At 41.2% G+C, this 15,700-nt stretch overlaps 1 protein-coding gene across 20 annotated transcripts in view; it reads right to left on the reverse strand.

Annotated features, from left to right (window-relative positions):
• The window catches only part of MBNL2 (muscleblind like splicing regulator 2), a 172,672-nt gene that overhangs the window by 45,367 nt on the left and 111,605 nt on the right, over positions 1–15,700 (reverse strand). For all 20 annotated transcript variants that reach the window (XM_070048685.2, XM_070048686.2, XM_089303489.1 and 17 more), the window contains exons 3-4: positions 10,630–10,794; positions 204–404 (exon numbers count right to left, since the gene is read on the reverse strand). In XM_070048685.2, the coding sequence (XP_069904786.1) occupies positions 204–404; positions 10,630–10,794 (366 nt within the window). The remainder of the gene's footprint in view (positions 1–203; positions 405–10,629; positions 10,795–15,700) is intronic.

Consider the following 15,700-nt stretch of genomic DNA (forward strand, 5'->3'; position numbering starts at 1 on the left):
AATAGTTGGCTTTAATTTCAAGCCTTTGAATTAGCAGTGCATGAGTTCTAGATCAGGGTCTGAAGTATGCATGTATGTGCACATGTGTGCATGCATGTGTGTGTGGCTGTTTTGCAGGAATGAATTTAATAACTTGCAGGCATTCACGTATAAGTACACTTCTGCCACAAATGCATCTCAAAGCACAGAGAGGATTGGCATACCTCCAGTTTGTCAGTCCTGAGAAGTTTCTGGGTTGCAGTTGATCCCGGAACAGTGACGGGTGGACTTCCGGGAACAATAACAGGTGTGGTGGGTAGAATTTCCGTTGGGACTAACCCAACTCCAGGGGTTACAGGTGCTAGGTAAGGAGCAAAGCTAATAGCCGTATTTGTCCCTATTGCGGGACCTACAGGAAAAGTGGGCTGTTAAAGGAAGACAACATAGGAAAAAGATTTCTTTAGAATAAAACTTTAAAACATTTTCTAGCAAATGTCATTTGAGCAAAATTTACCATTTACTACACTCATTTGTTAGCTACATAATTCAATGCTGAACCATAAAACTTTGTCAAACTTCCCTTTTTGATTTTCTTAAAATTGAATTCCATATAGATCTTCTCTTCCTAAAACCACACAAAAATATGGGAGACCATCTTAGAAATCCAATTATAGGGAACACAAAATAGTGATTTCCCCGCTAACTACTCATAATTCCACACGATTGAACGTGGCAAGACTAAGGTAGTAAAGCCCATGGAATACTGTCTGATAATCTTTGATTTCTCCTATGTGTCACTGAAAGGGTGAGAAATAAAGAAACCCAATGATAATATCCTGATTTTCAGATCAATCAAGTTTATACATTCAAAAAATGGAGATTACTTGGAATTTTACTTTGCTCTGACTTGCTGGTATGCTTCCATATGCCATAATTAACATGTATCTCACCCACAATCTATATGCAGGTTTTAATACAGACCTACTTTTCTTTTCCTTCTGAAGCTGCCCTGTGTCTAGATCTGACCTTCTTCCCTTCCTGAAAGGTTGGATAGAGGAACTTGCACTTTTCCGTTGACTGGTTTCTCAAATGGCCATTAAAAGTTGGCTCTGTTTCCTAGGTTACAAAATAAACACAAGAACATCCAGCACCTTATTAAATTTGTTCTGTATCACTATACTCCTCATCCAAGGATAGAAGAAATATGCTAATAGATTGATGGGGTGATTATTTTTAAGAGCTCACTTAAAATATGTAAAAAAATTCTGCCTTTCATAAAGCAAGCATGTACATTTAAGAGAACAAACCTTGCTTCACCTTAAAAGAGCCATTTTTTAAAAACGATTAAGACATTAAAGATTTTTCTTGGGAGGCATTTTTATACTAAAATGGATCTGGATGGTTCTTGTTTAGTTGGTTGCTTGGTTTTTACTTACAGATGATTTTTAACCTGTTTGTTTCTAGGACAAGTATTCAGATATGCTGTTGACTGTGTCATACTATTTCTCTACTTATACATTGTGCATAACACTTTTGTTGTCTACTTATGCCTCTGAATGAATTGTTTAACATATGGGAAAAATAAAAATCTGTGTAGTGAACACATTTTTTTTTCCTTTGTAGCAATAAGAGACAAATATCCCATAAATGGTCATGTTAGAAAACAATAGATTATTGATAGTTTGTGCAGGGAGTTCTCAAGGAGGCTGCAAAGTCCTTATTGAAGTGGCTGGGGCTGCAAGAGGAGATTCTGATGGTTGAGAGGGCTGCTGCCTCAGAACTCCCACGGGAAGCTCTCAAATCCTCCCGGCTCAGACATAAAACTCACTTCAGGAGGAAGTTGCAACATGAGGGTTCAACATGGGAAATAGATGGCAGTTAAAATTTTTCCTTCCTTGACTTTCTATAAAATTCCCTACATGTACGATACCCACTGGAGTCATAATTACAGAAAGTTTTAGTTTTCAGTAACTGTATCTTTTGTGATTTAGAACTCTGGGAAAAAAAAAAGCCAAGTGATTTAAATGCTATAGGACTGTAATGTTAGCGATTTTTTTTTTAAATCAATTCTGAAAGGTCATAAATCGTAATACATCAGTGATTCAATAGACCAGCCATATCAGAAATGCCTGGGGGATTTTAAAAACAGAGATAAACTCTGATTCAGTAGGCCTAAACAAAGGCCTGAAATTTGCCTTTAAAACCTTTTACTAGGTGATCTGACCATGTGGCCAAATTTAGAGGCCACTGCCACAGGTGTTCAATGAAAGTAGGTATTGTAAAATTGTCCTAAATGTTTTATTTAACCCACAGACTGATTACCAGCATAAACATTTAGAGAAAAGAACCCTTTCCTGTATGTCCTTTCTTAGTTTTGGCAGAAGCAAATTCCCAACCCTCTCTCCCATCCCAACCATCCTTCCCAGCAGTTACTGGGAGCCAAGGTACCTTGACTGTCAGTAGAATGTGAAACCTCAAAATTCATTTCCCCAAAACCTTTTTGGGTATCAACAAATGTATCCCAAGTAGCTACATTTTGCTTTTGATAATATATTTACTCATTCATCTGATTTAGTGATCTAAACTGAATGTTCCAGTATGTTTTATTGATGATGACAGTAATGTGGTTCACAGAGGATTGTTGAAAGTAGAAAACTCAGACCCAAGTTCAAATCCAGTGCTCTGCCACTTACGAGTTTCCATCCTGGGGAGGAAATTAGCCTCTCTGAACTTTAATTTTTATAATCCACAGAGACAAAGTCAAACTGCCTTGCTTAAAAGGTCAGGCTCAGTAAGACTCTGTTTTTCCCCTACATCTCAAGATCAGAACTCAGTAACAAGCAGCTCTCATTAATAGTGTAAAAGTCAGTATTAACAAAGGTGGGAGTTTATTTTTTGCCTCAAATTATCTAAAGATTTATAACAGGAATTTAATCAGTATGGCAATATAACTATTAGAGGTATAAATTTGAATTAAATTACAGCAAATATTTTCTTTTTTGAAATATGGGCTGGGGAAATAATTTCTATCCTGTCACACAGGCCCTATGAAGATATATTCAATTAGATATTTTTCTTTTTTATTTGTTTTTTTTTTCATTAAAGTTGATTAGTAAGAACATAAAGTTATGGTTCTTTGCTGAGATGAGCACTTTATATTATTATTATGGACAGTAACATTTTATATCTGAGAAAGGTTCTGGCATTTTATTTTTTAAAAATTATTAATATAAAGAGAATAGATTTCATGTATTTCATAGGTACAGTTCTGAGAAGATAATCATACTGTCCTTCCTCTCCCTCCCTCCCTCAATCCCCCTTCTTCCTTTCTTTTTTTTTTTCTTTAATTTTTGACAGTTTCAAAGCATTCTCTTACATGTTTGTCTTCTTTAATTTTCTCAAATCTTCAAGAAGCAAGTGTGGCAGTGGGAATTTTTCAGACTTACAGGAGAAATCAATTTAGAGTAGAGACACTAAAAAGGTAACCCCAAGTCAGTACCACTGTGGTGGTGTGGATGTGGCCTGTCCTCCAGGAGTTCAGGCATTAGAGGTTTGGTCCTCAACGTAGCAGTATCAGTAAATGATGAAACCTTCAGGAGGGGCTTATTAGTAATTAGGTCACCTGGGATACTGCTTGCAGAATGAATTAACATCATTCTTGTGGGACCCCAGTTCTGCTAAGAGTGGGTTATTATAAAAGAGGGAGACTGGCCCTCCGCACTCCTGGTTTTCTGGTTTCTGTCTCCTTCTCATATGAACTGTCACCTCTTTGAGGCCATGCAGCATGTGATCCTTACCAGAGTTGGGCCATGCCAGTACCCTTGAATTTCCAGAACTAAATAACTAAGTATTCGTTATATAGTACCTTGCCTCGGTTATTTCATTATAGTAACATAAAGTGGATCAATGTAGCCACTGAGGCAGAGTCAAGAAAAAACACCCAGGACTCTGGCTCCCAGGCTGGGGTTTTGTCCATTCCTCTGCACTTACTAGATTTTATTGGTAATTTTTTTAAACAAACAAGGAACAAACCCTGAAAATTAGTTGCCTGTATGTCTTTACAGTGGATAGAGAGTGCTGGCAGAGTGTCAACCTGGGCCTTCTAACCATAGGATGTGTGTGAGGCTACTGCATGTATCTGTGCACGGGGCGCTGACGTCTTGGCAACATGGTTTTGGGAGCTGACGTCTTGGCAACATGGTTATCAGATCTGGGATTCAAATTAAACTATAGTAGAGTCTAGGCTGACAAGGTGTCTTGGTATCTGAATTCCATTCTTAGCCAGCAGCTGAGCAAAGAGTAGGGCAGTGCCTCCACATGGTTCTGTCCCTGGAAGAATGCCAACTCCAGCTTGGAGAATCAGCCCTGCAGTTACTGCACAAGTGCTGTTGTCAGGCTATCTGAGATGTGCATTTGGTCCCCATCTTCTCTCAGTGCTAATCCATGGCTGAAGAAACCAGAGGTTGAGATCCACAGAAAACACACACAGACACACACACACACATCACTGATATTTTGTAGTAGCAAGGAAGGGGCAATGGTGGAAAGCAAAGGTTAGGTGGCTTCAGGTATTTTATGGCCCTAAAATTTAGTCCATTGAGTTTTTTTCAGGATTTTATTTATTTGAGAGGTAGAGTCACAGACAGTGAGAGGGAGAGACAGAGAGAAAAGGTCTTCCATCTGCTAGTTCACTCCCTAATTGGCTGCAATGGCCAGAGCTGTACCGATCTGAAGCCAGGAGCCAGGAGCTTTTTCCAGGTCTCCCATACAAGTGCAGGGGCCCAAGAACTTGAGCCATCTTCTACTGCTTTCCCAGGCCATGGCAGAGAGCTGGATTGGAAGAGGAGCAGCCGGAACTAAAACCGGTGCCGAGATGGGATGCTGGTGCCACAGGCAGAGGATTAACCTACTGTACCACGGCGCTGGCCCCATCCATTGACTTTTAAAAGCAAGAATGCCATAGTTTCACAGATTTAGGAAGCTGTACTTCAAAGGATAGTTTTTTGACACTAAACTGAAAAGTTTAAAGATGGCATCTTCTAGGCCTCCTCCCTCTACTACCAGACACAGCTCTGGGAGGCAGAAGACTCAATATAAGACCCTGTCACAAAGGAGTGAGTTGTTGGGCTCTTTTTTTCTTAAGATCTATTATTCATCTGAAAGGCAGATTGACAGAGGGAGAGGGTGAGACAGAGAACTTCCATCAACTGGTTCACTCTCTAAATGCCTGGAGCAGTAAGGTCTGGGCCAGGCCAAAGTCAAGAGCCAAGAACTTTCTCAGGGTCTCCCGCATGCATGGCAGGAACCCAAGTTACCTCATCTATCATCTACTGCCTCCCATGAGCATTAGCAGGCAGCTGGATGGGAAGTAGAGTAGCTGGACTCCAACCAGCACTGTGGCATGGGATATGGCGTCTCAAGCTGTGGTTCAACCTGCTGCACCACAACACCTGCCATTATTGTGCTCTCAGATTTGTACCATGCTAAAGTTACCCACTCTTCATCTTCATCCTTTCCTTTACTTAGGAAAGTTTATGTGTTCTGAGAAGGAAGGAAAAGAAGAATCACTCCTATATCCTATCAGGAATTAGGGAGATAAATATCCTAGGAGGAATAAAGCAAAGGGAGGATTTTCAGGCTTAATGAATTTTTTAAAAAATTATTTATTTATTCAAGAGGCAGAGTTGCAGACAGAGGGAGAAACACAGAGAAGTCTTCTATACTCTGGTTCACTCCCCAAATGGCCACAACAGCTGGAGCTGAGCCAATCCAAAGCCAGGAGCCAAGATCTTCTTCCGGGTCTCCCATGTGGGTGCAGGGGCCTAAGCACTTGGGCCATCTTCCATTGCCTTCCCAGGCCGTAAGCAGAGAGCTGGATATGAAGAGGAACAGCTGGGACATGAATCAGTGACCATATGGGATGCCAGCATAGCAGGTGGAGGCATAACCTACCATGCCATTGCACCAGCCCCAGACATAGTGAATTTGAGTCAGAGGGTTGGCAAGAAAAAAGACTGAGGCTGGCGCTGTGGCACAGTGGGTTAAGCTGCAGTCTGCAGTGCCAGTATCCCATATGGGTGCTGGTTCAAGTCCAGGCTGTTCCACTTCTGATCCAGCTCCCTGCTGATGCATTTGGGAAAGCAGCAGAAGATGGCCCAAGTCATTGGGCCCCTGAACCCATGTGGGAGACCCAGATGAAGCTCCTGGCTCCTGGTTTTGACCTGGCCTAGCCTTGGTCATTGTAGCCATCTGAGGAGTGAATCCACAGATGGAAGACTTCTTTCCCTGCCTCTGCCTCTTCCTCTCTATAACTCCACCTTTCAAATAAATAAATCTTGAAAGAAAGCATGCTTTGAATTTTTACTCATTTAGTAAAGTATTTATTGGTACTGACACAGCACCAGGACAGTGCGCACATTTATAAACCTTTAATGGTAAAGAACAAAACAAACAAAATTATAATTTAATTTTATGGATAAGTATAAAATGAGAACTCATCGACAGAGACTGATTGGTGGGTGAAGGGCATAGATGTAGAGTCCTTGACAGTGGAATGAAATTAACATGTGGAGAGGAGTGGGAAATCTCAGTGACAGCGAAGGCCTTGTGTGACTGCAGGACTGCAAGTTTGGTTTGGGCTCAGTGGACACTGAAAGAGTAGGGTGGGTGGGGATCAAATCACAGAAGAGAGCATAGGTCATAGTCAAGGTTAAATATTTAGGCTTTGCTCCCAGTGAAAACAAAAGGCATTGAAAGGTTTCCAGTAAGGGAGTGAAAGGATCCTATTTATGTTTTTAAAAGATTCTTCTGATTGCTGTATATAGGATATATAGGAATAAGGCAAGAGCGGAAACTGAGAGATTAGAAAAGCAATATATATATATATGTATATATATATATTTTTTTTTTTTCCTTTGGACAGGCAGAGTGGACAGTGAGAGAGAGAGACAGAGAGAAAGGTCTTCCTTTGCTGTTGGTTCACCCTCCAATGGCCACCGCGACCAGCGCGCTGTGGCCGGCGCACCGCGCTGATCCGATGGCAGGAGCCAGGTACTTATCCTGGTCTCCCATGGGGTGCAGGGCCCAAGCACTTGGGCCATCCTCCACTGCACTCCCTGGCCACAGCAGAGAGCTGGCCTGGAAGAGGGGCAACCGGGACAGAATCTGGTGCCCCAACCGGGACTAGAACCTGGTGTGCCGGCGCCGCAAGGCGGAGGATTAGCCTAGTGAGCTGCGGCGCCAGCCAGAAAAGCAACATTTAAAAGATATTTTTAAAACATTGATGGCAGCTCAGAGAAGGATACTGGAAAGTAGAGAAGAATATGGATTTGAAGTCAGATATGACAGGACTTCCTGAGGAGCTGGATGTCAGAGTGCTCAGGGAAGAGTCTGCCAGTTTGGGTTTGAGATTGCTGGTTGATGGTACTGTTTACTGAAATGGGAATGCAGTAGAATTCAAGATTTAGTTGTCAACATGTCAGGTGCCTATGAGAAATCTAGAGGCGAGACCAGTAGAAAGTCGACCATATGAGTCTGGGGCTCAGAGGAACAGTTTGGACTAGCAACATATGTTTTGGGGCTTTCAGCCATTGATGATGTACAGCCACAGGAGTGAAAGAGACCATGAAGGAGAGGGGGATGGAAACAAATATCCAGCCTGGGAACTTCAACATACAGTAGAGAAATATAATAGGCAAAGGAGACAGAGGAAGACAGAGTAATAAGTGAGAAGTTAGTGTTTAACAACAAGGATATTGATAATTGAATATTGCTAAGAGGTTGAATACTATTGTCTTTGTTCATTTGGGCTGTTTTAACAAAATACCATGAACTCAGTACCTTTCGACAACAGAAATGTATTTCTCATGGCTAGAACCCAAGATTAAGGCACTGACAGATTCAGTGCATGTTCAGGGCCCGTTTCCTTGTTCATAGCACCTTTTCCCTGTGTCTCACAGGGCAGAATGTTGAAGGGCCGCTCCCACGTCTCTTTGTGTAAGGGCATTAGCCACTTCCCATAAGTCATGCCTCCTGATACCATCATTTGGGGGGTTAGGACTTCAACATATGAATTTGAGGGTACACATTCAGACTATAGCAACCATGAAGGCAAAAAGTGCCTACTGGTTTGGTAACCATGGAGGATACTGGTATGAGACTTCTGTGGAAGGGGTTCAGTGGTGGAAGGGAGAAGGAGGGAGTGAAAACAATATTGCTAGTGCTTTATAGAAGTTTAGTTTAGAAGGAGACCTAAAGTTGGAGTATTTTTTGCTACTCTGTTTATCAGTTTGACTTTAAGCAAGCCCTTCACGTGTATTGTTTTTCCATGCTGCTATAAACAGATCCTCATGCCTGTGCATCCTTTCATAGTTGTGAAGGGCAGAAGTCTGAAATCAGTTTCACTAGTCCAAAATCAAGGTGTTGGCAGGACCTTGTTCCCTCCTGAGACTACAGGGGAAAAATCTGTTCCTCATCTGTCCCATCTCTGGGAGCTGTTGGCATCTTTGGCTAGTGGCCACATCACTCCGATACCTAACTCTGTAATCACACTGCGTTTCTCCGCTTCTGTCTGTGCCAACTCTTTCTCTTCTTCCTTCTTATAAGGGCACTTGTGATTGCATTTTATCCAGGAAGAGTCCCCTCATCTGAAAATTCTTAACTTAATCATGTCTGGAAAGACCTTGTTTCCATACAAGGTGACGTTTACAGATTCCAGGCTCCTCTGAGAGTCAGTGTGCAGCTGACCACTCTGTGTGAGGCCACTAATTCACTTCTGAGACTCTGAAGTGAATTCTTTATACAGCAGATCATTTCCGTACTTGTCACACTGCTTTGAATCTTCTTGTGATTTAAAAACTTTTATTACAATATTTAAATGTAATATTCTTTTTTTCATATAAAGCATGGTGATTATTTTCTTCTAATTAATACTATAGACAATAAATAAATATAACTTTCCAAAATATTTCAACTAATAGTTAACAGCAGAAATGGAATTTCCTTGTTAATATTGCCATCATTGAGTACCAGGGTCAGTCATTTTTATTAATTCTGAATAAATAGGAAGTGTATCATTCAAATGAGTGAGATATATAATCCAGTGTTACTGTGTTGACCTTGCTGGCTCTAAATTTATTGCCATAGACATTATTGAATATGTATAACTAAATTATTTTAGCATTTAGGTAATTTAATAAAATAATTTATGTGCATGCATCAGTGAAGAAAACTATAAATTAAACTGGTGTGTAGTTTTAAAGAGGACCATTTAAATACCTATTTTTGGTGTTAAATGTGTTCAGAACTCTTTTCTGTGTTCAGCCCTTACGTCTGGGCCAGCTCTTAACTCATCCCATAGAATACACTTTCATCATCCAGCCTCATCATTTTCTGTGCCCAGATCTTACTTTTTCCTTTCCATGTATCTGTCCACCCATCAAAGACTGCATCCTATGTATCCTGGAGCCTCATGCACCTGACTTTTCTTTTAGACTGGGCAGAGTGGTTCCTGGCGACTTGTTTCAGAAACCTAGGGATGAGCAACACTGCTGCCAACCTGCCTGCATTCTTGCCTCTTCTCAGCCACCCTGCCCTCTCCATCCTTCTTAGAGAAGCACAGTAGGAAAGCTGAGCTCCCTGGTAGGTGTCCCTTTCAATTTGGCAGATTCCAGTCACACAGGCCTTTCCTTACAATAAAGACTGATTTTTCAAACAATTCTCTTTTCTGCATATACCTTTTTAAACATAAATTTCACTCACTTGCATTTTTTTTAAATTAGCTTATTCTTAACAGATCAATCACAAATCTAAATGAAACCCATTAAAGTGAAAATACACTCATTTCCCCCAGGACCTCATTCCTGAAACAATTTCCAGACTTTTAAGGAGATACTTTGCAACACTGAGAAAGGAGGGAGGAGATATTACACAATGCATATTCATGTCCTTAGTTCCCTTGGGCATTTATCTTGTGGTCCTCCTCAGGCCTGCCACACCCTCTGCTAGCCTGTCAGAGACAGGAGACTGAGTGACTCGGGCAGGACCCTGGCCTGCTGCCACCTCTGACTCCTTGTGCGGCTGCTGTCAGGTCTCTGTGTTCAGTCTGGGCTATGAGTATCAGACTGCAGAAAGCACCCTGGCTGAGACGCTCCAGTTCCAGTCTCGTCTATACCATTTATGAACTGGATGACATTGGGGAAATTACTGAACCTCTCTGGTTTCTCACTTTCCTTGCCCTCAGAATGATGCCATTGCACTACATAAACTATGTGCTGCATTGCTAAAAATATTGGAAGCATCACAACCTTTTCAATACCTGGACAATCATCCATACTCTAATTGAAAATGCAGAACCATCTATTTCTACCCTGAGATGGCTCAGATATGGAGTTTACTGATGGGAAAGACTGGAACTGGCATACTTTACCCAGATATTGATTAGAGGTTCAATGTTTCCTGTTTTCACATACATTTTTCCATATAAGTAATAATTTTTCAAAAACCTATTTCACAGCATATATTGAGCTGTGAAGCTATTTGCTCTAATTATAACCAAGGTGACAAAGTAGAGAGAGGTCATGTTAGGCCCCTGTGGCATTGCTCATACCAACCCTTTAATCACCCTCCCCGCGTTGGGGAAGTTGTACTCACCACTGGATGAAGTGGTGTTCCTGGAAACATCAATTGCATCTGCTGGGCAAGCATCGCTGCTGCAGTTTTTTGCTGGATCAAGTTGTTCCTCCCATTAATTTCAAGTTGAGTTTTTAAGTGTGTTGGAGGATGAAGATACTTGCAGTTCTCTCTCGAACAACGGCCCTGTAAAAGGAACATTGTGGGTTCAGGACTGGTATAGGTAGCTTGCTGTCCCCAACAATAACCATTGTACAACTGCCCCTTATACACAAGGGCATAGGGTCATGTGTGTGATTCTGCATGCACATGCTTGGATGAGCGCATCACACTGTACGGGATGAGCCACATTGCCAGAACTTGTTGAGAAGTGGAGCTTTTTTTTTTTTTTTACTTTCTTTCTTTCTCTATTTTTTTTTTTATTAGATTTCAAACCCTAACAATAGATTGCAAAGAAATGTGACTGTTGAGAGTGAAGGGAAAGTTTCTTCATGTAGGCAGGAGGGAAGGCAGTCAGAAGGATGTGTTTATTGTGGCCCATCAAAAGGAGTCTTTGAACTTGCTATACACTGGTTTATACATGCTAGAGTGATTTCAAAATATGAATTATATGACAAACTTATGCAGTACAGACTGTAATTAGAATCTGAAATATGTGTTTCAGATTAGCTGAAGACATCCCTTATTTCAACTTATTGATGAAGAGGCAATGATGGTACAGGAACCAACATTTTTTTTTCTTTTTTTAAGGTTAAATTATTTGAAAGTCAGAATTACACACACATACAGAGAGAGAGAGAGAGAGAAAACACATACAGAGAGAGAGAGAGAGAAATATCTTCCATCTGCTGGTTCATTCTTCAGAAGGCTGCAGTAGCCAGGGCTGTGCCAGGCTACAGTGGGGACCCAGGAGCCTCTTCCAAGTCTCTCACAAGGGTGGCAGAATGAAAAACATTTGGGCCATCCTCCACTGCCCTTCCCAGGCCATTAGCTGGGAGCTGGAACATAAGTGGAGCAGCCAGTACTCAAACCAGTACCCATATGGGATGCTGGCATTGCAGGTAACACCACACCACGAAGCCAGCCCAAGTCAACATTTCTTAGTTACAGGTACATAGGTGAAATTTCCAGGTTTGAAGTCATATACGCATCTGCAACTGATGCCTTTGCTACACAAAAGCTGCCACTGTACATCCCTACCCTACATCAAGATAAGAGTACAACACTTTATGTCATAATATGATGCAGTGAATAAATAGTGTTATGGCTAAAGTAACATTTGGATGTTAAAATGGAAAAATTTTTTAAAAACTAGATGACAGGTGTACATAAAACCAGTCTTCAAGAGTAATTGCATATGGTGGTGTTTATACTTAATCCTCAAGTTTTCAAAACTACCAATTGAGAGAATCATGTTGATATATGAATTATGCAATTTCTGGAAAAAGAATAGCAAACTGTGTTAACCATTTTGAGTGTTATCATTCCCTAAAGAATTAGTCCGTTTGCAACCAAAGAAAGAGAATATGGGTTTGTTTACCAGATACAAAAATAATTTTAAAAAGCAAGCGTGGTGGATCTGGGGAAATGAAGTTGTTTATAGTCATCCTAATTCTAAACATCTGGAGTTCTCACTCTGTTTCCCACTAATTTCAGCTGCACTTTTGGCAGCTCAGGCTTGCTCTCTGGAGGTTGAATCTTCCCTGCCACCCCCACCCCGCCATGGAAAAGAGCAGGCATGGGTCCTGTGCAGTGCTGGTGGTCTGTGCTGGTCAACTGGCACTATCCCAGAGGTCAGCCTCTTCAGGGAGTATAAGAAGGTAGGTGCTGAGAATATCGTAAGAATAGGTCCTTGCTTTCTACTAAATATATATATATATAAAATATATAAAAATGTAAATATATTTATATATATATATATAGAGAGAGAGAGAGAGAGAGAGAGAATAAAACAACAGAAAATGTTTCCTTAGTCTCATGTTCACATGTGGATGTTACATTCAGCTTCTTATTTTCAAATAGACATCCTAGGGCAAGTATTAGAAGGCTTATTCTTTTTTGTAATCTTTTAATTTGTTTCCCATTGACTTTTTTTAAGAAAGCTTTTATTTAATTAATACAAATTTCAAAGGTACAACTTTAGGAATATAGTGGTTCTTCCCCCATAGCTGCCCTCCCACCCCCACTCCTGTCCCACCTCCTACTCCCTCTCCCATCCCATTTTTCATTAAGATTCATTTTTAATTAACTTTATATACAGAAGACCAACTCTATACTAAGTAAAGATTTCAACAATTTGCACTCCACCCACCCACACAAAGTATAAAGTACTGTTTGAGAACAAGTTTTATAGTTAATTCTCATAGTACAACTCATTAAGGACAGAGGTCCTACATGGGGAGCAAGTTGACAGTGACTCCTACTGTTGATTTAACAATTAACAATCTTATTTATGACATCAAGAAGGCTTATTCTAAAGCTACAGGTAACCTGGAACCTCAACTGGAAACTACTTTGAATAAAAGTAGTCTAGGAATGGCTGCATCCTTCTCCATGTGTTCTCTCTGAAAATCTGACCTGTTGTTTTTAAACAAGTATGGTGGACCTAACATTACTCATTGCTTTGACTTCTCAGGGTCCCTCCAGTCCAAGAAACTTGTTTGAAGCATCTCTTATTTTTTTTTTTTTTATTTTTGACAGGCAGAGTGGACAGTGAGAGAGAGAGACAGAGAGAAAGGTCTTCCTTTGCCGTTGGTTCACCCTCCAATGGCTGCCGTGGCCGGCGCACCTCACTGATCCGATGGCAGGAGCCAGGTACTTATCCTGGTCTCCCATGGGGTGCAGGGCCCAAGCACTTGGGCCATCCTCCACTGCACTCCCTGGCCACAGCAGAGAGCTGGCCTGGAAGAGGGGCAACCAGGACAGAATCCGGCGCCCCAACCGGGACTAGAACCCGGTGTGCTGGCGCCGCAAGGCGGAAGATTAGCCTAGTGAGCCAGGGCGCCGGCCGAAGCATCTCTTATTTGACGTCCCCTGATTCCTTCCCTTAACGATTGCTTCAGTCTCTCAGTTTGTTGAAACTGAATCCCCAGGAGAGGTTTTGGAGTGAGCCAGTTCCTCCAGCACACGCACGTGGCCGTCTCTGGGTTGGTTGCCTTGTGAGACTACAATCCCAACATCTGGGATGGGAAGTGGAAACATAGCTACTGCCTGTTAGCTAGGGTACAGGAGGGTATGCAGAAAGGTATTTCGTATGTAGAGGATAAGCCATCCCAGGCTTATCTCTGATAGCCTCAGTCCAAACTCTCTTTAGCTACAAACATGGCACTTGGAAGCTGATGCCCAGAAATATTTGTGTGTACAAGGTACACTTGTGAACCTATAAACACAAGTGTACAGATGGGTCTAGTGGCAGAATTCCACAAAATGAGGATGGAAAAAGAGAGAAGTCCACACTTACACCAGCATGGCTTTTGTGTTCCCTCAAGTACTTGCCAATATGATTGGTAGTCTGCTAACGTAATACATTGTACCTATGCATACAAACTTGGCTGGAAAATAGTTTTCTTTTGATTAATTAATTAATTTATTTATTTGACAGGTAGAGCTATAGACAGTGAGAGAGAGAGAGAAAGATCTTCCTTCTGTTGGTTTACTCCCCAAATGGTCGCTACGGCTGGCGCTGTGCCGATCCAAAGCCAGGAGCCAGGTGCTTCCTCCTGGTCTCCCACATGGGCGCAGGGGCCCAAGCACCTGGGCCATCCTCCACTGCCCTCCCAGGCCACAGCAGAGAGCTGGACTGGAAGAGGAGCAACCGGGACTAGAACCGGGCGCCCACATGGGATGCCGGCACCGCAGGCAGAGGATTAACCAAGTGAGCCACAGCGCCGGCCCGGAAAAATAGTTTTCTAATAAATACTGTTATAGAGCTAGGACACTTAGGAATTATATAACCTATTTTCAGCTAATAGAACATGATTTATAGCATCAAATTAGTAATTTATTGATGGAACCTTCTTTTTCATGAGAATTAATGTGATTTCTCAGTGTCCTTACTTAAACATTGGAGTAAGGAATATTATTGACCACCTATGGTCCAAGCAACTTGTATAGTGTTATCTCATTTTCTGTCACAGTAGCAATACTGATTCTTACTTTACAAAGTGGTAAATGGGCTCAGAAGATTAAGGAGCTTTACCCAGGACACATAGCTGGTAAGTGATAGAGCTGGATTTTAAATCTCCCACAGTCAGTTACATCACTGTACCAAGCTATTTACTATCAACAGTAAGGAAGGATAAAAATATGCCACTATTCTTATAAAATAATATGATACATAAGGAAATTTTAAAAATTTTACTGATATATGTATATATAAGAATTTGGAAATGGAAAACAGCTCTTAAGCACACAAGTTATAGGCTCATAATTGGTTCTCTTTTTTCCTATCGACTTTGCACAATTGCATTTTTTTCTTCATTTATACAATGAAAATAATTATTGTGTCCTCCTCTTAGGACTGCTATGCAATTAAATGACTTAGCACATGTATGAAGTTTAGAAAAATGCCTGGCAATGTAGCAAGCCCTCAATAAATGTTATTATTACCAAAGGATGAAAAAAATTGTGTATAATATTTTGTTTCCAGTCAAGTACAGGATCATAGATTTAGTACTATTCTGGTTGATTCTTTGGTTCTTCCATAAAATAAGCTTTCACATCAAAACATGATAAAAGCTACATACATTCATTCAAGTATTTTATGTTTTAAATTATTTTCAATTCTACAGAGTGTTTTTGAAAGTACCCATATTTAAAAGATAGCCCTGAACCATGGTTCATTCTAGTAGCAACATTTTTAAAAAAGATTTATTTATTTGAGAGGCAGAGTTAGAGACAAAGAGAGGGAGAGACAGAGAGAGACATCTTCCATCTGATGATTCACTCCCCAAATGTTCACAATAGCCGGAGCTGGGCTGATCCAAAGCCAGGAGCTTCTTCTGGGTCTCCCATGTGGGTGCAGGTGTCCAAGTGCTTGGGCCATCTTCCGCTGCTTTTTTAGTCCATTAGCAGAGAGCTGGATAGGAAGTGG

Source organism: Oryctolagus cuniculus, chromosome 9 (genome assembly GCF_051225735.1).
Source record: "Oryctolagus cuniculus isolate XC-2025 breed Fujian yellow rabbit chromosome 9, ASM5122573v1, whole genome shotgun sequence".
Lineage (NCBI taxonomy): Eukaryota > Metazoa > Chordata > Mammalia > Lagomorpha > Leporidae > Oryctolagus > Oryctolagus cuniculus.